General features: G+C 38.1%; 1 protein-coding gene across 5 annotated transcripts in view; it reads left to right on the top strand.

Moving 5' to 3' along the window:
* Positions 1-25,032, top strand: part of ZCCHC2 (zinc finger CCHC-type containing 2) — a 55,448-nt gene that overhangs the window by 7,042 nt on the left and 23,374 nt on the right. For 3 of the 5 annotated variants that reach the window (XM_085220323.1, XM_085220325.1, XM_010708427.3), the window contains exons 2-8: positions 6,183-6,294; positions 9,500-9,576; positions 11,800-11,871; positions 14,971-15,083; positions 17,559-17,653; positions 21,054-21,137; positions 22,822-22,879. In XM_085220323.1, coding sequence (XP_085076449.1) covers positions 6,183-6,294; positions 9,500-9,576; positions 11,800-11,871; positions 14,971-15,083; positions 17,559-17,653; positions 21,054-21,137; positions 22,822-22,879 — 611 coding nt within the window. The remainder of the gene's footprint in view (positions 1-6,182; positions 6,295-9,499; positions 9,577-11,799; positions 11,872-14,970; positions 15,084-17,558; positions 17,654-21,053; positions 21,138-22,821; positions 22,880-25,032) is intronic. The other 2 variants (XM_085220327.1, XM_085220326.1) reach the window with 1 other exon arrangement.

The raw sequence follows: 25,032 nt of genomic DNA, 5'->3' as shown, positions 1-25,032 counted from the left end.
GCTATATGAAGCTGTGGGACAAGCAACCAAGGGGAGATGCAGGAACATGTGGACTGCTACATTACTGGCTTTAGCTTCAAGATCTGTATTTGTCATGGGCTGGCTAGGTTGGGCAGAAATTGTTGTTTAAGTCCAGGTAAAAATTCTAATGCAGATGGGTGTTGAAGACCTTTCTGTATGATGAGCAAACATAGGGTGCAGTGTTCTGTCAGCACTGAAAATCGCTGCTGTAGTTGTAGTTGTCTTCAAGTTTAGTTGCCATAGGCCTTGATAGTCAAAGTTAATAATCCTGTGTTAGAGATTGGTATAGCCTTTGTCTCAAAATTGTTGCAATTTTGCAGTGCTACAACTTGATTTGTATGGGATTGTTGAAGCTTTTGTATGGTTTGCTTACTCCCCAAATCAACTGGTGACTTACTGGAAGCTTTCTGTGTCCCTCACAGTATATTGTTGCTGACTCTTACAGATAACATTGTTTAAACGCTGCAGGCAGCTCAGCTCAGCACCACACAGCCAGTCACTTATTCTCCACAGGTGGCATGAGGAGAGAATCTGAAAGATAAAAGTGTGAGAACTCACTGGCTGAAATAAGGACAGTTTACTAGTAAAGGAAAAGCTGTGCACACAAGCAAAGCAAAAGAGTCCATTCTCTGCTTCCCATTGGCAGGCAGATATTAAGCCACTTCCAGAAATGCACAGCTCATCACAGATAGTGGTGAAGACAAACCCTGGCTATTGCTCTGAATGTCCCCCCTTTTTCCTTCTTTCCCCCAGCTCTTATTGCTGAGTATGATGACATGTGGTATGGAATATTCCTTTGGTCTGCTGGGGCCGGCTGTCCCCTCCCAGCTTTTTGTGCACTCCTAGCCTCCTCTCTGGCAACATCCCCCTGAGCTTTTTCCAGTCTGAACAGTCCCAGCTCTCACAGCCTTTCCTCACAGAAGAGATGCTACAGTCTTTTCATCATCTTTGTGACCCTTTGTCTGAACTCTATCCAATGTGTCCATGTCTCTCTTGTTCTAGGGAGCTCAGAATTGGATGCAGAGCTCCAGATGTGGCCTGAGTTAGAGAAGAATCATAGAATGGCTTGGGTTAGAAGGGACCTTGAAGACCATTTAGTTTCAACCCTCTGCTGTGGGTGGGGACACCTCCCACTAGCTAAGGTTGCAGCTTGTTGGAGTTGTGAAGTTGAAAGCTTGCAAACTGGAGTGTAACTTAGCAGCAATGCCAGTTGAGCAGTTGCCTTCGGTTTTATCTTACATTTGGCTTGCAGCTTGTTCAAGAGAGTAAGAGGATTTTTTTTTTTTTTGCATTGGAGGCAATCTGCTGCATCAACAGTTGTCATCATTGAACAAGTTTTCAAGAATTGGGTCTGCTCCTGCCCTGTATTTTTGTATTCGTGAGTATTAGATGCATGTGCTGAATTTCCATTTAAGTACAAGATAGCATAAATAGCATAAAATAAAATCCCTATATCCAAGCAACAGCAATAACTAAGAAAGAGAGAGCAGTTTCTGTTGCATATGGTCTTGAGTCGCAAGGCTTCGTCTTCTGCTCTTGTCATCAGAAGGTTCAGCAGCACATACATAATGTGGGGTTTCAGCTGTCTCACTTCGTAAGAGGTCTTACTGAGCCTTTGTGCCAGCATGGCTGCGTAGCTCTGCATCTGCTGTATAGCAGTATAGCAATAAGGACAACAGCTTGTAAGGATTGTTCTGAGTGAATCGTAGCTTTGGTCCCACAGCTGGCACCAGATCTCTCAACTTGGGATATTCTACTCTTCTGTGATTCTATGAATCTAATAGAGATTACTCTGATGTTATTCACATTTATCTAAGGTACAGATGTTGCGTTTAAGAATGTGTGGTTGTGAGGTGATCCTTCCAAGGTGCTTTCTTTCATGTTTGTTTATTGACATCTGGTTCTGTTTGCCAGTTTCCCACTTGTACATGAATGAGTAAGCTGTGCTGGTTTGCATCTGCACAGCCTGCAAGGCTGCCCCTAGCAGCACATCGACTGAAGTCTTGCAGAAAAACAAGCTTTCATTTTTTGGCATGTAGAACTAATCAAGCTATCCAACTGCTGTAAGCAGGTTTCCCTTGTTAGTGTTCATCAGAGCTGATGCGTGAATAGCTTCTTTTATGAAAGTGCAGTGCAAACATCAGAAGACTTATGTGCATCAATCACAATGATTAGTATGTTATCCAGTAACAGATTTCATTACATATTGCCAAACCCATACCAGCATGACATTTTTTTCATCAGCAGTCTGTGCTAATAGAAGGCAGTGTGGACATCTGTTGTGTATAGACTAGCTCACATATGTTAGTTTAACAGAGCAGTGTCCTCTTGAGCAGAATGACTCACCTTTTTCAGCAATTGATGCTTGTGTCCTGGGACTAAAAAGACATCTCAAGCGTTAGGTCTTTCTCTTTAATACACTACTTGTTTCAACCATACGAGGAGGAATGGTGTTCTAGCTACAGTGCTCTGGTCTAGATTGTGAGAGCAGGCAATTTTTATAGCACTGTTTTGCTTTACTTTCAAAGAGAAATGTAGCTAACGTCACAGAGATCTGTGAGATTATCAGATCAATTATCTGGCAACTCATTTGTGGCCACCCACATTTCTTGCTTCACTGTATTTTAATCATTAGCAGCAGCGCTACAAACCACATCTTTACATGTAGAAAGCCTTGCAGTGATAAAGGGCTGCTCCACGCCTGGAGCTCCTCCTGCACTGACCGTGGGGCCTGCAGAGCTGCTTCGCTCGTGCTTTACTCGCTGCTCTTTCTCACAGCTGCTGCGTGGCATTTTTTATCCGTGCTGAAATGTGTTATCACAGATGTGCAAGCAGCATTACGCACTGACCGGCAGCAGCTCCATTTCGGAGCTGGCTGAAGCTGCCTCTTATCTAACTATATTTCTGTATATCTCCTGTATTCCATCATGTCTTATGAAAGCTGTCAGTCACAGAATACACGCATGTAGTATTGGTTTAAATTGCCAGGTGAAGATTTTCTCAAGTGAATTATTTTTTTCTGTGCTTACGATTATGTGTAAAACTATCGATGTCAAGACTTGTTTAAATACAGGATTGAAGCCCATATTATTTTGCAGTTTAGAGGGAGCCTTAGAATGTGAGTGTAGTTCACCTTACACAGAGAGTGTTGCCATAGGTAGAAAAGTAACCATTCTAGAATAATTCTCTGCAAAAATATTTGAACACTATTACAAGGACGGTGTATATTGCTGGTGAGAAGCAGTTTATGAGTATAAAGAGGTGCAGCAGCAACCTTTGCTGCTTCTCTGATAGAAGCAGTAAAGCTTCTATCTCAGCGAAATATATGTTTGAAATAAATTTTATTTCTAAACTCTTTTAAAAACTGCTGACAAATTCTTTGACTTCCTAACTTTAGTTATTTCTTGGAATAGACTGCAGTTTATTTTTCCATTAATAAAACAAATGTCCTGATTTAAAGAGCAAAATAAAGTCTGACTTTAAATTGATTTGGTTTTAAATCTTTTTTTTTTTTTTTTTAGTAGAAGAAAGTGATGATCAGGTATAACTCTCAGTATAACTCTCAGCTGACTCCTTAAAATGAGTACAGCTCTGCCTTCAGCTCTTACAAATTAAATAGTTGGAGGGCTGCTGTCAGAATAAATGCAGATTTCTGCTGTCTTCTGCACGTGGTGTGGATGATAGCAAAGCTGCTCTTGGCGGAACACATGGATGCCATTTAACAAAGGCTTTACTTCTGCCAGGCAATAAACATTGTTTGTCTCTTTAAAAAAAAAAAAAAAAAAAAAAAAAAAGGGTTCAGTTCTCTGATTTCCTATCAGGAAGATTCATACCAAAACATGCACTGAACTTGTTAATTTAATATAGTTTGGTCACAGCCAGTTAGTCATACGTATGGACAGTCTTAAGCAAATCTGTTTTAGCAGTGTGAATTCAATGCCCAAATGCTAACAGTTCTGTGAATATTGCATGCCTGGGAGTTAACCAAAAGGAAGTGTTACAGTTTTTAAGGTTATGTGTTTGGGTGTTAGGAAATATCAGACAAAACAGTGTCAGTGGGAGTCTACAAGAGATCTTGGGGTGGCTCTCACCAGGCTATACTTGTGAAGCTTGCAAATTTGCTAGAGCTGCTAAAATGCAGTCCCACTGACGCACAGCTATTTCCCATTCTTGTTCCTGGTCTGACATTGTTTGTGATCTGTTAGACACTTGGAGCGTGAAGAGAAGCTTTGGTCAGTAAAGAAGTTTGCTGAACTTGTCTACTGAGGGACAGGGGGCTGGTGTGAGTTTTAGCTTGACAACAAGCGCTGTGTATCGTAAGTCACATTGCTTTGAAAGCTGAAATTACTGATGCTCAGTATAGTACATAAGCCAAATGCTGTCTTGGGTGAGAGAACTGAAGTGCTTTCCAGTTCCTCTGCCCATTTACAGTGCAATCTGAAGGCAGGCTGATGCTGATTTTATGCTGCCATGGATTTATCCAATGAACATTCAATTATAGGTATGTGCTGGGCAGGATTTACCCAAGTCCTCAATGAGTTCTGAGTATTGTTAGGAGTTACCTCAGTTTATAGCCACACAGTAGATGGCTGATGTAAAGCTGGTTAAACAAAATGAAGCAAGCTATGCTTGGAACATCTGTCAAATCTTCAGAGTTAATTGAAAAATTCACAGACTGTTTTGTTGTGTTTTGACACATGCTTCCTCACTGTGGTCTTTTTGTGACAGTCTTGGATCCTCAATACCAGACAAGGTGTAACAGGTCTTATCTGCTTGTTTGTCCCATCACGAGTCCTTCAGGAAAAGCAGAAACATAACAAAAGCAACTCTTTCACATTCTGGCACTTATTTGCAAAACCTTATGCTTCCCTTATTTAAAAATGATAAGTTCTGCCAAGGATTTATCTTCTGCCCCTGTGTTCTGAAGGACGTAATGCAGTAGCACTCTTCACCCTGAAGGAGAGGAAAAGACTTTGAACTTCAAATATTATCTACTTCAAAAAGTATCCATTTCCTCCAGTAACTGTGTGTTTTAAGAAAGTCTAATAAGGTATTGCTTTAGTTCCTAGTTTTCATACAGACCTAAATATTTCATACAGCTAAATATTTGTGGTGCAGTGAATACTCTCCATCTAACTTGCTTCTTTTGAATGCTTTTTCAAGAAAACAAACTTCTGTTCTACCTTCCAGTACTTAATAAAAAAGAACAGTATGTCATTGATTTGTGCTAAGTAGAGAACCTTCTTTCCTCCTTTGTGTTGCTGCTACCCTGCATGCCATCCTGCTTGCCCAGAGGTCAACATATTTGCATATTGCTGGTACTTGCACGCATATACTGAGCTCGTATGTTTACTTGTTACAGTAAAATGAGATACCTGACTTAAACGTAAACTCACTACTAACTTCTAATATTTCTTAGTTCTATGCCCATGGTTTTTTTAAGGTGTTATTTTATGTCACTTCTTTGAAATGTGGACTTAAATTGGTCATCTGGCAAAACCTGTTACTTCTAAAGTCACTGGAGGCATTACACTGCTTTGAATTTTATGTTGGCTAGTTGGATTGCTTTTTAACAACATTTGGTCACTGAAAGATAAGTAAATTGATACATAAACGTTTTATATCAATTTGAGAAAAATTATATAGGTTCATATTAGTGATGGGACTAAAAGGAATGGCATCAAGATGCTCCAGGGGAGAATCAGGTTGGATGTTAGGAAAAATTTATTCTCTGAAAGAGTAGTCAGATGCTGGAATGGGCTGCTCAGGGAGGTGGTGGAGTCACCGTCCCTGGAGGTGTTCAGTAAACATTTACATGCTGTGCTAAGGGACGTGGTGTAGTGGGAAATATTGCTGGTAGATGTATGGTTGGATGGGATGATCATGAAAGTCTTTTCCAACCTTGGTCACTCTGTGATTCTGTGTTACCCTAGGAGAAAAAAACCACATGAAGTCCATTTTCACCTAACACCTTTCTACTAGGTTAGTTCTTCTCCCTAGTTTGTTTTCCTCCCACTCTGGGAGACTATTATAACTATACAACTATTACTAATATATATAACTAATATAACTACTATGGTGTGTTTTCTGCTGTTAAGAGTGTGCTTGGATTATTTACATTCTATTAATACGCTTCCTTTCTTTCTTCCTTCTCAATTTAGGATGACTTTTCTCGCAGTGATTGCACGTCAAGTAATGAGACCAGTTTGCTAGAACGGACCACAGCACCTCACGATGGACTACCAATGGCTTCCCATAGGCCTCAGCGAGAAGGTATGTAGTCTGCACTTTCTTTTGAGGAGTTCTTTGGGTTTTTTTTGAAGGTAAAACTCACCTTGAAGTTGTGGAAGTCTTGGTTAGTTAGAAGTGCTTGTAACTTAACCAGCTCTTGTGTTGTATGTCTTTGTACTCATCTAAATCTGGAGTGGTTGGTAAGTGTATTAGCTTCTCTGCTCGTTACTTGGTCTTTTCTTTATTATGACATATTATCATCCTTGTTAGTTGCTAAATACTAGTGACTGCTTGCATGAAAACTGATTGCAAATGGGCTTCCTCCTGAAGAAAGAGACATGGCATTTGGGAGAAGGCAAGAAAATTTAATGTCACTGTATTAGCATTGTTAAGGTTTTTGAAGCAAAACTAAACATACTTTGAATCTGTGAATGGCTTTTGCTGCATCATTCGTTTGTATCTGATTAGTCTTAAAACACAAAGGAATAAAGAAAGGAAAAAGACATGTTGAGAGGTTTTAGAGGAGTGGTTGCTTGGAGAAGTGGGAGAACTTTCCTTATGAAGTAAATCACTTTTGGTTCTGCTGGGAAGAGGAAGGATAAGGCTTCAGAGCACAATCAGAACATTAGTGTGATTGCTGGAACACCTTGAGGAAGTGAGCAGCATTGAAAACAGATTTATTCTTACCCTTTATTCTTCAACAAGCAGCTCACTTGTCTACTCAAGGGAAGCTTACATTATCTTCCAGTTAGTGAAGAGCTAGCAATCTGGGAAAGGCTTGCTATTTTATCCTGATAAATGTCCTTTTGCCTCTACTGTGGAGATTTAATTATGCTTTGAGACTTCTAATTCCTTGGGAAAAACACAACAACAACAAAACAACCAGAAAGATTATGTGAGATTACAGACAGTAGTCATATTTGAAAACCTACTGTAGAGTTCTAAGTACAAAATGTTCGTATTCACAAATTAGAAACAGAAATGGGAAACTCAGCAGCAGCATTCTTGAATTAAGTAACAGAAGCAGAGCGAAGCTGAATAATTGAATCTATCTAAATGCTTAAATACTTCTCAGTTATTATATTGCCATATTAACAAACTACTGTGAGGGATCAGAATAATTTTGTGATAGTGATATGTTAGGTTTATGATATAGAGTCCTTAATATAGTCTCCTTAGTGGGTTAAAAACAGCATAGATCATTGAAAATTATTTTTATTTTCAATTTTAATGGTACTAGTTCTCTGAAATCTTAATACTTAAAATGGAAGCAGTGATACACATGCTTGACTTCATCATCCTGACTGTATTTGCTACATTTAGAATACATTTAGAGATGCTACATGCCTCATTGGCTCATGTTTCAAACATTTCTTCTTTGTCTAGCCACTTAGAATAGCTAAAATGTGATTGTGGAAACAAGATTTTAAAGTAGGCTGTTGAAACTGTGAAGCTAAGGTTGTCCTGCAACAACACAGTAATTACCTGTTGTATCATTTATTAAGACTGAGCATTGACTGCAGCAAAGGAAGTTGAGGAAGTTAAAGGTACTACAGTGTGTAATGAGATGTCTTATGGTAGAGGACAAATATATTTAGCGTTGATAGCATCCAATAGATCAAAATAAACACAATCTTATTAGAAAAAAAGCATGCCTGTATGTGAATGTTAATGGTGGTGATTAGTTTCTGTAATTAATGTATGTTAAATATATGCATGTAGGGAAATAATGGAAATTAAAGCATTATACTCGGTTCCAGTCATGGGAATCAACTTTTTAATTAACTGTTGAATATCAGCCCAGCTGATGTTACTGATTTAAACACTGGCTGTTAAAAAGATTCAGTTAGCCAAAACTGATGTTAGGCCATAGCCTTTTCTAACAGCAACCTTGGCTCATCCCGTATGTCTTTGATTTTGCAGTAACTAATCTTCATTAATTGATAAAAACAAACCAGTTGTCCTGTTATTTAACTTCCAGGTAAGGGGCCACTATACAGCCAATATACACGCTGTTCCAACTCAGTATTTGTCACTCTTCCCAAGAAAAGAATGGAGAGTTGTAACACTACCACTGGGGTTATATATGCTTGCTTACTATTCTCTAAAGGACACTGAATACACTTGGTTCTCATAGCTCTGGCATGTGCAGATAGGGATGATACTTCAAGATGTTTCAAATGGGTGAAATGGTAACTCATTAAATTCCAAGGATAAGCTTTTGTAGCAAGTACTTGTAGGAGATTGATAGTTGTAGCTGTTTTGAGTGGTTCCCAGTATGTGTCTCGTGGGACTTAAGAATTGCAAGAAAAGTGTTAGCACCGAGAGGGAGCTTTTGTGGTGTATAGTTGGTGGAGCTATTATTAAATAAGATTTTTTTACTTGTCGTGGTGGTGCTTGTAAAGGAACAAAGTTCTGCTGAACTCTTAGAATAATGTAGCAGAAAAGCTGATACGCCTATCTTAGCTCTATAAGGATTTTTATGTACAGTATTACAATGGTAATGTTCTGTGCTCTCAAGAAACATTTCCAGATCCTGAATGCCATACATACATTTGCTGCTGTTTATGTCACAGCCAGAACTTGCCTATATCTTAAGCACAGCACTCTTCAGGGAAGGAGTGTTAAAGTAGCAAGTGCTTTAAAGTGCTCCGCTTCTGTTTCAGTTCTGCTGGTACTCTGATGTGATTACAGTGACCTTCTGCTCCTTGTTCTCTCTTTGCTAACACTTATTTCTGTCTCTGAGGCCTTCACCAAGACTTTTCTTCCACCTAAGTGGTTTTTAGAAATGTGGTTCTTAATTTGCTCTCACCATTACTTGATGTTTCAGGAACAGATGTGGAAGACACTGTCACTAGGTTATTTGTTTTAGGATTTTTTTCAGCACTTGTTACTTCTCAGAATAAAGATGCATCTTGACTTCTTTTCATTGTCTTTTTCACTTCCAGTGGTTACATTGTTGTATTTATGTGGCTTCAGGTCCAAGTAAGGTCTTGGTTAATGCAGGAATTCCCATGATCTTCAATGAAAGAACTGTGGTCAGGTCAGAGAAATACATTGAAGAGAATAAGGTTCTACCTGCCCCCTACAGTTTGTTACAGTAAAATAGCATCTGAAAAGAAGGGAGATATTCTGAGTCAGTAAATGTATGGCACTACTCAGAGTAGCTAGATAAGTAGATATGTTTTTAAACTGTTTTTAAACTAAAACAATTTTTAGTATGTACAGTAAACTCTTTTTCTTTCAGCTGTACACATTGAGAAGATAACCCTGAAAGGAGTACCAAGAAAAAGGGCTGACAAACATCTGGAGTACACATTCAAAGTAAGCAAATAACCTCCAGCACAGCAATGTCTTCATGATCTATGCGTTGTAGAGGCATACAGCTTGTTTCAAAGACCTGCTCAGAAGGCCATTTTTAATTACATTAGGCTATTCAGAAATTCTTGGGATTATCCTATAATTCTCTTGGTTCTGTGTGCAGAGTAGGCTTCTTTGTATAATCCTGGGCTTAATATAGGAAGGTGTGAAGCACTAACAGCAGTCAGGTGTGTGACATTACTTCAGGAAACCTGGCATTCCTAATTTGGGGCAAGCACAGCAAATTAAAGGTAACTGATTGTTTTAGTCAAATGACATAGGAGTGCAGTTCTTGTTTCTGCAGCTCTGTATTTCTTGGAGTCATACGTTCATCTCAGATGTCTTTTATGAATGTTGACCAGAAAAGCATGGCTTCTGATAGACCTGTTTGTTCTGATTTGGTTTCATTTTCTGAAAAAAAAAAAAATAAGCTAACAAATTTTAAGGGTCTTCCCAGAATAGTCTCCATGTATGATAATATCATCTTCATGCATCATATAAAACAATTGTGACTAAATTTTAAATAAAACTGAAGCATTCCTTCTCCCTACTTTGGAAAACAGGCTCTCAGTATTGAGATCTGATATTAAAGGTTATAGGTGTTAAATAATAGCTGCTAAGGCTGTTGGTGGTGATGTTCTAATCCAGTCAAAACTGGCATTTCCTTAGCAAGGCTTGACTAACATCATCAGTCATATGGCCAGTAGATGTGAATCATGAAGGGTACAAGATCTGCACACAAAAGAATGCTGTAGATCAAATGTTATATGTATATATAACTGATCATTGGATGTGCTCACAGAAGCTCTTTGAGGAGGTCAACTGCTTATGTGTTCAACGAGTCTGAAGCCAAAATTCAACTGAAAAAAGAAGGAATCATCACCCTTCTTTTGCTGAGAATTTAGAATTTAGCCCTCAAAGTCTTGATGATTTTCAAGTGCTTCAACATTGCGGTAGATAATTTTGTCCCTATAGTCTCTGAGTTGGATACTAAGATACAGTAATAGATAGCAGAGTTTGTACAGAATGCCCGTATGGATCATCAATATTTAAACTGACAAAACTATTTGGAAAATTCAGCATGTAGATGGATTTGACAGTGGTTTTGATTTTCTTTGTTGAAGGGGGAAATGTTTGGAGATATTCTGGGAAGTATTTGAGTAAGTTTGAAACACCTCCACCTCAGTTCTCTTAGATGAGGAGATGAAACACTTTTCTGTGCACGTATATGCTGTGTTCCTCACTGCAGATCATTTTATGCTTGCTCAGACAATGGTATTGTAAGGTTATAATGGCAGTTACAGTCATGACTTCCTAAATGAGATCGACAAGAGTAGCTGGCGTTTCTGGGGACTAAGTTGAAGGCAGTTGGTGGTTAACGTTATCCTATCTGCTCTTCAGAGTGAATTAATCCTTATAATTGTCGTGTCCGCTCCCATTGCACAGAATCCTCCCATGCACGTAATGGGAATCTTAAAGCCAAAGGTAGACTTAAAGCCAGGCAGCACTCATCTAACCAAGCTTCTTTTTCTCTCAAAATATGCACGTAAATGTGCTCTTTTAATACCTGCATGTTGTGTCAGAACCATAAAATATTGAAAATCTGATAGAAGCATATATCAAAATGCTGTCTTATTCTTGAGTGACTTCTTGAGTAATTTGCAGTATTTTTTATGGATTGTACCCTTCCCAGGCAAGTTCTTTATGACCATATAAGATTCAAGTCCAGTGCAGATAAAATTATCTTATATGTACAATAAGCAGAAATATATCTATCTATTTTCTGATGGCAGCAAGAACTAAATGCAGTACATCTAACCAACTCTGCTTTGGTTTTTGAAGTTAAAGATGTTTGATGAAAGTCCTGTAATGACACAGCCTTCTGCCTGGTTTCTTTCAGAGCCAGAAAGTAATCTTCTGGAACTTCAGTGCGTTTATCTGAATTTGTTCATAATACATTTAGCCTCAAATAACATTAAAGTGATCTTCAAATGTACTCTCAAAAGTAGTGTACCTGTCTGAAAAGGTACACTGTTAACCTTGATTTGCCTGGTATTCAATTAGCTGTTAGTGTTAACTCTTCTACTGAGATCATCAGACTTATGGAAGTGTTGAAATCAACTAATTGGTATGTATGATCTTTGGAAAAAAGAAACTTTACTCATTCTCTTCACCTTCATTATTCAGGTAACGTGGTCCGACCTTTCGGTAACGTGTGTAACAAAAACACACCAGGAGCTTCAGGAATTCCTGCTAAAAGTATGTATTGAAATAGAAAAGCAGTATTTACACATCAGATTTATAGCTTCCTATTGTTTAGGAGTGCTCTAATTTCTGGAATATGATTGCAGAAGCAAAAGCAAGCTACCAAGTTTTGTACTTAATAATTATCTTAACCATTTTAATAGTGTGTACTGTGGAAATAATAAAATATGTGGGGAGTTTCAGATGACGTAAATTGTCACTGAATTGTAGGGGCTGGAAGGCACCTCTAGAGATCATTGAGTCCAAGCCTCCTACAGCAGGCTGCACAGGTAGGCATCCAGGTGGGTCTTGAATATCTCCAGTGAGTCCACACCCTCCCTGGGCAGCCTGGTCCAGTGCTCCGTCACCTCACTGTGAAGAAGTTCTTTTGCACATTGGTGCAGAACTTCCTGTGCTCCTGCTTATGGCTGCTTCCCTTTGTCCTGTCCCCACAGACTGCTGAAGAGGCTGGCCATGTTTCCCTGATACCCACACTTAAGATATTCAGAATCATTAATAAAATTATTAATAAGATAAGGGCAGACAAATATTAATAATTTCTTATTAATAAGAACATTAATCTCCTGGGAAGCTGCTTTTATAGTTAAAACTATGCACTACCATAAAATGACTGTACAAGTGTTTAATATTTTCCATAGAATTAAAGCATAGGTGCAAACACTGCTAATTTGCTTAATTATGTCCCTGTTGGAATAAATTCAGCAGTATAATTTTTTTGTTTTTAATTAATTAGGCAGAATTGTAAGCATAACAGTTTTTAATTTTACCATTGCATTCGGCAGAAGAAAGGTATATTCACTGACACAAGGAGTTACATTTGAGAAAAGCTAGCAACTACTTGCACAAAATACCCCTATTCCCTAAGAGAACCTTAAAAGCAGGGCTGTTGTATGAGATCCCCTGCAGTTCTTGGAATGAGTGTTACCTGCAAAGATGCACACAAGCTTATGAAATGGATTCTCTGGTACCTACTTGCTTCCAGGAGAGGGAGGAGGAGGAAGGCAAACAGGATCCAAAACGTACTGTTGCAGAGCTGTAATGTCTGACTGATTGGCACTTCCATGTGCTGGCTGACTGCTCCCTCTACGAGAGAGTCTAGATAGAAGGTGGCAGAACAGGAGGGAGACAACCACAAACTGTTAGGAGCTTGCTAAGGTGGTTCTGTGGGGAATGTGCACAGCTGAAAAATCCTTTTGGTTTGTAGTGGTTTGATAGCCAATAGAAGAAAGAAGGAATTGTTAATAATAGGATAAAAATTGTATCTTGCTTTTAAAAGCACGGTAGAAGTATGAATGCTGTGAAGGTCGTGCATATTTGCCTGCTGGCTTTCTGGTATTCTAATTTCCAATCTGCCTGTTGGTGTTAAGTAGTACACTGTATTTCCTAAAACAGAAAGGAATGGTCAAACTTCCTGATAGGAAATTCCAAGTTTGTGGGTAGGTAGAAGTAAGATAACTGTGCAAGAAAGTTTTCAGGCTAGAAGAATTGGTGGGAAAAGCTAATGTAGTAAATGCAGTAACTTTGGTGCCTTATATTTAAAGTACAATTTCCGTTAGGTAATAAGCATAGAAAGTTACTTGTGTGCAGGAAATTACCCTTGTGTGTGGAAGGATAAACGTGCTTGTTGTAACAAGGCATTACCTGGAGGTAAGATAGCAATAACCTAAGCTTGAATTATCTAAACCTGAATGAGCTGAATCCTTTTCATTAAAAGTTTTAAAGCAAAAATAGTTGTAGCAGTTTCTTAAGATAAAATTAAATAGAGAACATGAGGACAGGAGAAGTACGCTCTTCCCCATGCTTCTGCATGAGCGTGCTTCTCTAACAGAAAGCATGAACTTTTTGTAGTTTTGTCAGTTACCACTGACAGATACTTTAGTCAGAGATACTTAGTAGCATGTATTAAAGCCAAAGTGGTCAGGAAAACTGCTTTTTGTTCAGAAGTCTTTCCTCCTGGGTTTGTAGTGCACTTGAGGTGTTATGTCGTGGTACTAACACTAATGGCACGTCTGTCTGGATTCCAGGATTTCCTTCCACATGTTTAACCGAGCAATTATCTCCATTAGACAATTAGACACAGTGTCTGTATGTTAGTAGCAGTTCATTCACTCAAAGAGTTGCTTAGAGCTTTGCTGTTACATTGCTAGCACATGTAATAGACCAGTTGGCACTCTGGGTTGAGTGTGTTCCAGGCACAAAAAGAAGATGCTGCTGTAGTGTAAATTGTGTAGAGCTGTTCATCATAACGTGTGGCAGATGTTAACCAAATCAGCAATAGTTTTTAAGTGTAGGGAACGCGTTTCTGCTATGACTGTCTTCTTTTAACAGCACCAACGTTTAAATAAATTAGTATTTTTATGAATTTTGCTCAATAAATTAATGTCACCAGCTTTCATATACTTTACTGCATGCTTTGGAAGTCATAAATGTGAGAAATCTTCTAGGGATTTCTCTGTTTTCTAGTTCTCTAGGGAGAATTTTTCATTTAAAATTGATGTGCTCTTTAGTAGCAATCATTTTACACTATAAGCTAGAATATCAGAAAGCCTCACTTTGTGATTGGAAATGGTCGTAATGAATTTTAATGAACAACTTGGATATTAAGAGCAACTGGAGAAGGACTTACTATTGAGGAATACCAGTATTGCCCACTGTATTATAGAACTTATAACACTTTTTTTTTTCCTCTTTCTTTGAAATAATTTCATGATGGTAGCGAGTACAGTGCATGTCATATTCCCTGGTGTTTTGTTCTTGTTATTTTCAGACCTGCTTTCTTTGTGTGAAAAGATTAAAGAAAGAAAACAAAAAAGGCTGTAAATTACTCCGAAAAAGAACATAGTATTAGTAAATTTCTGAATCTCCATCTCCTTTCAAAGAATGCTTTAAAGCTTCCTACGCCTGGATTTCATGTGAGAATTTAGAGCAAAGTGTTTCTCTGGCAAATTAAATTATGATAATTTGTTGTACTTAGTCTTCAAATTACCTTATTCAAACTGGAACAATAGAGTTTTTTGTTGATAACAAAAGATACAAAGATCAACAAAGATAATATGTGAAATGAGTAATTGACCTTTTTAACCTTCTTCTCAGCTTCCAAAGGAACTGTCTTCTGAAGCATTTGACAAGACCATTTTAAGAGCACTAAATCAGGGTTTTCAGAAGAGGGAAGAACGAAGGCATGCTGATCTTGAGCCCATAATCAGGTGAGTATTCTATGTGAAATGCATTATTTGAAGAGGGATTGGAATCAAACTAGGTGACTGCTAGGCACAGTGGAAATTCTGTTGTGTAAATGAAGTTTTTGAAGAGGATGGAAAGGCAGTAATGAAATTGATACTCTAGTCTCTTATTCTTGAAATTGAGACTCTGTTCTCAGACTTTAATGGTATGGTCTTCTTAAGGAATAATCATACAGTCACAGAAATATTTGTCCAGGGCTGCACTGTGTAGTAATGATTGCTAATTCAGGGAGGAGCAACTTACTTCCATTATGCCACTAAATATATTTAGAAATATTAAAAACAGTAACTCAGAGTTTCTGATTTTAAATCAGGGCAGAATGACACAGAACAGCATTTGTAAAAGAATAAAGAGTGGTAACGAGGCATATGCATAAAATAAAATACGATTCACACATTTATAAGAAAAAAGCCAGTATCTCAAGATCTGCTGTCTAGCGATGAGAGTCCTTGCTGGGATGAGGGATGTGCTGTTCAAATCCTGTAACTCAGAAAAACAATATAAATTTGAGTGTACCTCCTTTGTTCTTCTTGCATTTGTTATAAATCTTGTTTGGTTTGTTGTTTTTTGTTGGGGCTATTCAACCTTATTCAAAATAACTTAAATGATTTATTAGGTCAGGCAGATTGCCTCTTGAGTACATGCTGAAGTAATCAGGCACTTCTTGTCAAGCTCCTGCTCTAAATACTGCAGATATTTGGGTGTGAGCTTCTCACATCATTGGTTTTTGTCTCAGTAGCTTACCTTTAGGAGATACAGAGCTGCTGTGTGCCTCAGCCCTTCCCTCCAAATTTTCTTTATTTTGCTCTCTATTATTTGTCCTTTATTGGCTCAATTTTGTTTAATAAACATTCAGTTTTTTAAATGAACAAACTGCTTTTAAATAGAATAGGATTTGTATTTTAAGTAGAAAGTATTTATCTACAATACAAAAAGGCTGTAAAAACAGTAGAATGATTGCAGACCCCACAGATTGTTTGAGGATACCCTGAGAGCGTATCCAACGATGTTATAGTGTGGAGTTGTAATTACTGTTTACAACCTAAGTTGTGACTATGCTAGAATACAGTCTGAATAATCTTTTAACAGTGGCACCACTGTGTAACGTTTTTGTTTTCTTACAATGTTAGTTGAGCATAAATGTGTATTTGAGGGTCTTAATTATGCACACCTGATTGGCAAAAAATATAGACACAGGTCGCTCCGAAAGTATTGCCTCCTGTTTATTTCTGTAGAAACCACAACAGCTATAAAGGGTGCAATAACACTGTTAGATAGAACAAATTTTCAGCTACAAAACACTGTTTTTCAACACAGTTGCCACTGTTAACTGTGCATTTTCGCCAGCAGTGAACAAGAGCCTTCATGCTATGCTCATAAAAAATCTGAATAGCTATCTGGCAAGTGTCTTGTCTCTCACATCACTGTCACCACTGCTGAAATGCATCACCCACCACCTCACTGTGCTTACATCTACTCTTTGGTCTCTATAAATGTTCAGCGAGTGCTGATGATTGTTGGTGGGTGCCTTTTTTTCCACATGGAGGAATTCAGTGACACACCTTTACTACATACACACTTCCATGTCAGATGCCATTCTGTCAGACTGCCCCTCTGCTGCCTTCTGTCACACGGCTACGACACATCATGGAATATTGGCAGGAGGGTTCAACCTCTACTGCCATACCATCAACATCTGCTTCTGATGTTGTAGGCCAACATAATAAGATAGGAGCTGTTACTTTCGGAGCAGCTTTTGTATTTTGTTTCTTCCTCCCTCCAGAAAATAGAGCTGGGTAGTGCTGGCAAACAAAAACTGGAAACCTGGTGTGGGACTTAAGATGTTCATTCTTGGTCTGTCCTCTTATCTGGTGCTAACAGAAGTCCCTGACCTCTTGGGAAGAAATTCAAACCACTGCTGAGCAATTTTGAGAATCTCCTCATTTGCTCTTGAAGATAACTATTAAATTCAGTCACTGACATTGTAGGTGAATTCAGCTATTTGTTTAACGAAATAAGTGTGGTTAATGACCAGGTGCATTGCTTGTGAAACAGTAATGTGCTCTCTGTTTAAAAAAAAAAAAAGATACACCAAACACGTTAAGGTTCAGTGCTTTTTTGAATCTGCCTAAACTCCTCTTTGGTAATGTTACAGGTGGCTAAAAGATTTGAACTGGGATGGCTTAAATTCACACACCTTTTTAATTTAAAGCACCCATCATACCAATCTCTTGCACTGGCTGGACTCCAATGTCACACCAGCACTGAGCATCAAAGCTCTGAAGTAGCCCTTAGGTTTCTGTACACACAGTGTGCGAGTTTGCGAGTTCAAGCCTCTTTGTGAAGTGTCAGATTTGCTCTCCAGTGGTACTGTAGTATTTTTGTATTCTTCCATGGAATATTACTTACAGTTTAACAAACTCTCCCTTGAATTTCAGGCAGCTATTTTCAAATACATCACAAGCTTTTCTGCAAAATCAGAGAGTATACAACTTCTTCCAATCAATTTCATCAGAATCTTTGCACACTCACAGTAAGAAAAACCTTAATATTGTTTTGTATAATGAAATGTCTATTAAAAGTGATTCTTCCTTTCTTTCCTAATTATGTTTTTTTAATTACTTATTCATGTTGTGTTGTATTCTACTGGGTATAGTTGAACTTGTTGCCAATGAGTAGTTTTTTCAGGAGATACATTAGACATTGGGAATGTGCTGTGAACCATCAGCTTCTGTTCTTTACCTTTCCTTCTCCATTGTACCACCGTACTGTCAGAATAGGTAATAATGTCCATCTGTTTGGGACTTTATCCTTAAAAGGAATCTTAAAAGTGCCAGGCTTCCCTGATCTGATTCCATTTCAGCAGTAAGGCCAGTGGAATTGAAGAGAAATGCAGCCAAGTATTTTTGACTCTTCAAAAATTTAGTTAAAACTTCATGACATCAAAGGAAGAGGAGACTTCTCTTCATGGTTGTTTTGTTGTTGTTGTTTTTTCATTAAAGCTACTACAATGTTTTTTGTGAATCCTGTGAAAATGAATGAAGCAGTTGCATACTTCGGAACAAAAGTCTTGAACTGATACAAAAAAAATCAAATCTGTTATTTATTTCATTTCTTTTGTAAATGAAGGGTTTGTTTTGGTGTTTAAACTAAGATTTGGCTTGGTTACATAGTATGTAAGTAATGGGATGGTCCTGACTTGGGAACATATGGAGTATTTTTCAGAGCACTTGTACTGCAGGTATTTCCTTGGTGGATCTCTCACTTGTGTGTTCACCTAAGCTTAGCTTCTCTGTATGGCTGCCTTAGGATGTGGTCTTTGTTTCTGTTGAATCTTTTCTTCTTTCAATGCATGTTGACTTAACTGTGACAGTTAAGGCACTGAGTGTGAAACCATTGCCTCAGAAGTTGCAGATCTTCACACAGCACTGTGCAACTCAGAGTTTTCAAACAGCCTGCTTGTTAATGCTTGAAAGAAAATAGAGGGATGACAGCTGACACAAATTTGATACGACTTGTGTGATGTATCAGATGTATTCTTTCCGTGATCAGATAGAGCTTTGTGATTACAGGAGAAGCTGTAGATGTCGGTTTGTGACTTTGTTGCTGGTTTTAGTAACACTTAAGACATTTTTATATGTCAGTTTCATAAACAAATTAAGCAAATGAAGACCACGATGGTTGCGAAACTGGCTGGAATTCACTGCTGTGAAAAATTCTGGCAACCCTTTGTTAATAAGAATCTGCATAGGGAGGAAGAATTTCAAGCTCTGGGAAGATTTGCATTAATGATGGGCACACGTGATGTACATATTTTAGTCTATGGCTACATCTAGGTGGGAAGAAGTTGTAAATGCATTGTTGTGTATGATCGTAGTTTTCAAGTGGTCGTGGTGAGTTGTTGAAATGATCTGAGGAAGATTCAGTGCTGAGTTCCATCGTAGTGGACTTAACTGCGTTACTGCAGGGTGTCAGTGATTTGTGCAGAGAGGTTTCTGCAGAAAGTTTGTGAGGATTTGTCACATCTGAAATGCATGGGAGGTAGAAAAGATGAGGAGCTTGTTCAGCAGGAAGGGGAGAAAACTTCCAGTGGGCTCAATTTGCCCAAGTTAGAATAAGGGGTAGGCAAGAATCTGGTGATTACTGGAGACATCCTTGGCAATGAGTCATGCAGAAGAGTCAGGAGGTCAGGGTTAAGAACAGCATCAGTGAGGCACATGGCCAGGCACAGCATGGCTGCAGCACACCCCAGGCACAGGCCTAAGCTTGCATGCAGTTCCTAAGGCAAGGGATGAAAGCCCTGGATGAGGGATCTCCCAGCAGTCTCACCCAAAATTACAGAAGTGCATTGTGTCAGCGCTGCTCCTGAGCAGGTGAAGTCCTCAGGAGGGTAGGGGAAGAGACTGTAAAGCCCATTGGTGTGGTTCAGGGCCCCAGTATTGAGTTAGATATTAAGGAAAACTTTAATGAAGACAAATAGTGTGGTAAATATATAATTATTCTTTGATTTTTCAGTTGAAGAGGAAGACTGGTGACTTGTGTGAGATAAATCACCATTATGTTTTCTGTGGTGCAGCTTAATAGCTGCTCTACTAAGACAAAAGCACTCATTTTCCACTTCATCAGAATTGCCACAGTTAAGCAACTCATGAATTTCCTTTATTGCTGGCCACTGTTTTCACAGCTTTCCTATTTGGGAATCCTGAAATCCTGCTAAGTTCTGACAATTGCAATTTAGGCTGTAGTAGCATATTTTGAATACAGTAACTGTCAAGGGAAATGGAGGAAGCATATTTTTAAGAAAAATCTCATTCCACTTGTCAAATTGAATGTGCAGAATTAATTGGCAGACAAAGCAGCTGTGGCTTAAGTTGGTCTTCAATTACAAGTAGCAAGGATAAAATATCTTTTCATGGAAGCGCAAAAATATTCACTTGCTGAAGTACTCAAGTGCTGTAGGTATGATTTTGTATTAAAAAAAAAAAGTGGAATAAATTCTCTGTTCAGTGGAGGATCTGTATACCATAAATAATAGTTGGAATCTCACACTGAATAAAACATTCTGTAAGTGTAATTATGTATGCTGTCATGGTTCCATTAAGGAGGGAGTCAATTAGCTCCCCCTCGTTCATAACATCAGTTATTTTCGATGCTTCCTTAGGCTGGCATACACTTTTAATCCCAGTAGACTTCATTAGGATATGATCTCTTGGGCTTAGTATGTTCAGTTCAGACAGTACTCAGGAGGATCTTCCTAATGTTTCAGGCTCCTGAACAGCAGCTTGCAGATGTTTTTTTCTTACGCTGGTTTGGAACTTTTTGAGAAGAGTAGACTTATAAAGTTAGATGCATTGTTGAGTTTAGTTTTCTTTCAGAGTATGGTTGTGGTATTTTTGCAACAAAACTGTAAATATTATTGCCATTTCTCTTTGTCATTCCATCTGTCATGAAAAGGCAAAAATCATAAATTGAGACTGTGATAAGGGCACTGGAAAACTTTACCTTGAATTAGGTCTCCTTTGGCACATGAATGATTTAACAGTGGAGGAGCGTAACTCATTGCCTCGAAATTACAGTAACTATAGTAAGGCTCCTGCCATTTACAACTGTAACAGGACATTCTTTATTAATAAGTAAATAAATAAAATCTGAACTGCAATGTAATACCAGTGTTCTTAAAACTATAATCACAATCCAAACTTTTAAAATTGCACCATAGCTTTAAAATTGTTCTGCACGCTGTTTTTTTAAAAGAAAAGCATCTCCTCTTGGAGGTGTTCTACTTTGAAGCAGATGATGTCGAAATTGTTGCCACGTGCAAACCAGTAACTTCAGTCATCCGTTTCTGTAGCTTCCAGTTCAGTACAAGCATTCAGGAACTGTCTAGTTGTTCAAGATCTATAAAGTTACTACGTGAACTTTATTCTCTGCAGGTAACTTACAACCCTCTTTGAAGACGGTTAAAGCACCAGAACACTTCAAGGAGGACAGTTCAGAAGCTTCAAGTCAGGAGGAAGGTAGTTATGTACTCAAAGGTGGTTTTTCTCTGAGCAATTTTACCACACTCAGTTCTGTAAATTGTGCAGTTGACTGATTCCTTTGTACAGAGCTGAGAGGCTTGGACTAAATGTGCTATGTAAATGAAGAATCTTTGCATACTTTGAGCAGTTTCCTTAGGGAGTTGCTAATAATCCAAGCAGTGGGATTGTTTGTAGACAGCGTGGAGACAGAAGTTCACAGCTCTATCAAGCAACGAGAAAGAAACACTTTACAATATACATGAGCCGTGTTTGTAGCTTCTCCTGTTGTTACCTATTATTCAGTTATTTGGGTTACAAACTGAGTGCAGTGACCTGTTTTGCTATAAATGTGTCAAATTTGTCTAGCTTTTAGTTTCACGTGAGAGGATGTTGGTGTTTTCCTCTTCTTCTTAGCCTGTGCTGCGTTTATACTCTGGCCAGTTAGTAAGGACTTCAACCACTTGGGTCTGCAATGAACATTGGTGACTGTCTGAAAGCTGGTGTTCCCCAAACACCTCAAAAACCACTAGCAGCTTAGTGGCTGGTCAGCAATTTCATTCTGAAATGGATGTCAGACCAGTTTTGCACTGTTTTGAGCAGTAGACAAGTACAAGTATGATCTTCTGGTAGGTGGAAATAGGTGCTGACAGGTGAGCATAGGCACATACACTGGGTTTCACAGAATGACAGCACTCTTACCCTCTTACACGTTATTAAGCTTGCAGTTGACTTTGTGTGCCATCAGTAATCCACATACATAGTCAGACAAGTTCTTATTTAAAAACTATTACCATGCTCTTTGTTAGAGTTCAGAATACACTTAAATAAATGTATAGTATATTTGGAAATAGCTTAAATAATGCCTTTATATGCTGTACTTAAAAGGAATCTGTTCAATTGATGAAGGAATAAACACAATTCAGAACTCCTTTTGTGCTGTTTGTGTGAAGTGCTATCAGGAGTTTAAAAATCAGAATATTTTTTTTCAGATCATAATTTTTACTTCTGTGTTGTATATGGAGAGGTTCAGGTGAAATGATGGCTACCAAGAAGGCTAGTTGCAATTGGGAAAAGTTGCTTTTGTTAAAGTTTAACCGTTGTTTTAAAAAAATAGGCAGGCCTTGTATCCAACTTTCTTGTTTGAGGCAGTATTTCTCTTTCTGTTTCTTGTTATTTGCAAAGCTTTACTTGCACAGTGAAACTTATGAAGGTAATAATACAATGCTTCTGTGTAAGATTTATCTTCATTAGCTCTTCAGAATATGTCAATAACATGAAGTTTAGAGATTAATTTTGGCAGTCCAGAAAAAATTACAGAGTTCTATACTTTTCTGACTGAATTAATTTCTCTTCATCCCTTCATGCTGGTTGATATTTACACATGCAGTCCTTATGCTTAAATACAGAGGTGAGCAAAATTATAGCTCCTATTTTTCTGTTTTATTCTTCTGTGAAATTGGAGGTAAAGAATGAAGATTCTACTGTGTACAAACTGGTCTGTTTTTTATGTAACACCTGCCAGACTGAGCACTATAAGCTAAGTCTAGTGTATTTAATAGAGATGTCTTACTCCAAATTTCTGGTGGTGATGGAAAAATGAATCTGCTGGATTGATCTGGAAGAAGAAATCAGGATTGCTGTTGGAATCATGCATTTTGCTTTCTTTTTTTTTTTCTTCCAGATGTAATGCAACATGCAGCAGTCCACAAGAAACATAATGGAAAAAGTCCTGTTGCCAAGTAGGTACTAGGATGTGATGAGTCTGCTATGTTTCTGAGCTTCCGTTGGTTAGGGATTTCCTCCTAAATTAAAGCTTGCTTGATTGGGTGCTATTGGTTAATGTAATCTGTATTAGAAAGGTATATGTAACATAGAGCTCTCTGTTACAAACTCTATTTAAAATATTATAAAATAAACTACTTCTAAATCTGCAAGTGTAGGTCGTTTGGTCATTCTTCTTTTCCAAACTTTCAGAATTTATGAATTTCCAAATTTGTTATTTTCTTTTTCTAAGTGAGTAACATAAATTTTAATTTTATATACTTTTCCCACGTGCACCCTCACATGCATTTTTTTTATATGAAAATTTCTGTTGCTGTTGATTCTCTTCTTGTCTTCTATAGTTTTTCTATGGCCTTCTATGAAAAGGCAGTCCATCCCTTCCCTTGTGTAGCAGCTAAAGCGTATGTGCTTCACTGTTCTACATCCATTGCAAATGGAAGTGCTTCTTAACCGTGTTAGGTCATAGGCTTCATGTACTGGAAAGCACATCTAATGTGAATTCACTTGTTAATGTATCTTATCCAGAAACTTTGGAGGTGTTTGCACATGGTTGTGCAATATTTTAACTGTTTTAAGAGAGAAATTGTTACAGTTTTTGCTATGGTTGTCAGTCTTATCCTGTATTTCACTGTTATTTTATCTGTAAGATGTATTTACCTCAGGGGAGAAAAATTTACCTGAGATTAAAATAATTACTGTATAACAATAGCACAACGGAGTGCTAGGTGAAAAGAAAGGAGCAGACTCTTTAATAGTGTCTTTTGTGATAGAACAAGGGGAAATGGTTTCAAACTAAAAGAGGGAAAATTTAGATTGGATGTAAGAAAGTTTTTGACACTATGGGCAGTGAGGCAACGGAACAGGTTGCCCAGAGAAGTGACGAAAGCCCCAGCTTCTGGGATATGCAGGGTCAGGCTGGATGGGGCTCTGAGCAACCTGATCCTGCTGTAGGTGTCCCTGCTCATTGCAGTGGAGTTGGACTAGATGGCCTTTTAGTGTCCCTTCCAATTTGAATGATTCTATGATTTGATACCTGTGACAACATAGGTGTTTTTTTGTTCTGGTTTGCTTTTATTTAATCCTCCTCGTTACTCTAAACTTCCACGTGCCCAGAAGGAGAATGTGATCTTTACCAAATCTTTGGTAGAAAATCTGGATAGACATTCTGTTACGAAATAATGAAGAATTCAGTTCAATCTTGTTATCATGCAGTTATAACTGTAAGAATAAAGATTTTTTTTCCTTATTCTATTTATAGTAAAGTATAGTGAAGCTGACTGTAGTTCATGATCTGTCTTTCAGATGAGGCTTTGGTTAGAAGAATTTTGATAGACTGAGACAGACATTTCCACAAACCTCGGTGATAGGAAATTATTATACTCTTAAAGAGAAAATAATAGCTAGTGAGAAATGTTTACTACCTGACTACTAAAGGTCTAATTCTCCCCTGTTCACTTTGAGGTAATTTCTATATTATGTAGGTCTGTTTTTGAAATTAGTTAGTATGGCAGCCTTATTCTTGGAAGCATCCAGAAGTTTACTTAAGGGAATGAGGTTGAACAATGAAAAACTCACTAGTACTGCAGCTCATATGTAATGATGCAAATTTAGCAGGAGTTTCACCTAACTCAAGTTGACAGAAGTTTCTTAAGTGACTTTGCTCACGTCTCTACAGTCATGGACTCACATCTGTATTTAGGGACCTCCTTGGGTTCTTACTATTTATCTGAGCTTTTTTTTTTTTTTTAATATTTTATTGCACATCTTTAAGTAGCCAAGCACTTCTTTCCAGAAGCATTTGGTAAGTAGCTGCTGGAACGTCGATGTGATTCTGCTTTGGATTGATCTTGGCTTGTGCCATTGTGGGATCTGAGTGGCATTGCACACTGTAGTAATTTTGATTACCTTGACAACAGCTCTGAATTAGAAGGTGCTTTACATTTTCAACATGAGCACTTAGATTACAGTTTTAAAGTATTAACTCATTTTTCCTTTTTTTTTTTTTTAAATCCAGTGAGTAGTAGGGCGTATTTTTGAATAGTAGATGAAAAGTTTGTAGGTCCTTGTGCCCTACTGGTGCTGCGAGAACCCTGAACAGTTCCTCCAGCAG

Source organism: Meleagris gallopavo, chromosome 3, assembly GCF_905368555.1.
Source record: "Meleagris gallopavo chromosome 3, MGAL_WU_HG_1.1, whole genome shotgun sequence".
Classification (NCBI taxonomy): domain Eukaryota; kingdom Metazoa; phylum Chordata; class Aves; order Galliformes; family Phasianidae; genus Meleagris; species Meleagris gallopavo.
The sequence above is the reverse complement of the archived record's forward strand: the minus strand, read 5'-3'. Positions and strand labels throughout refer to the sequence as shown.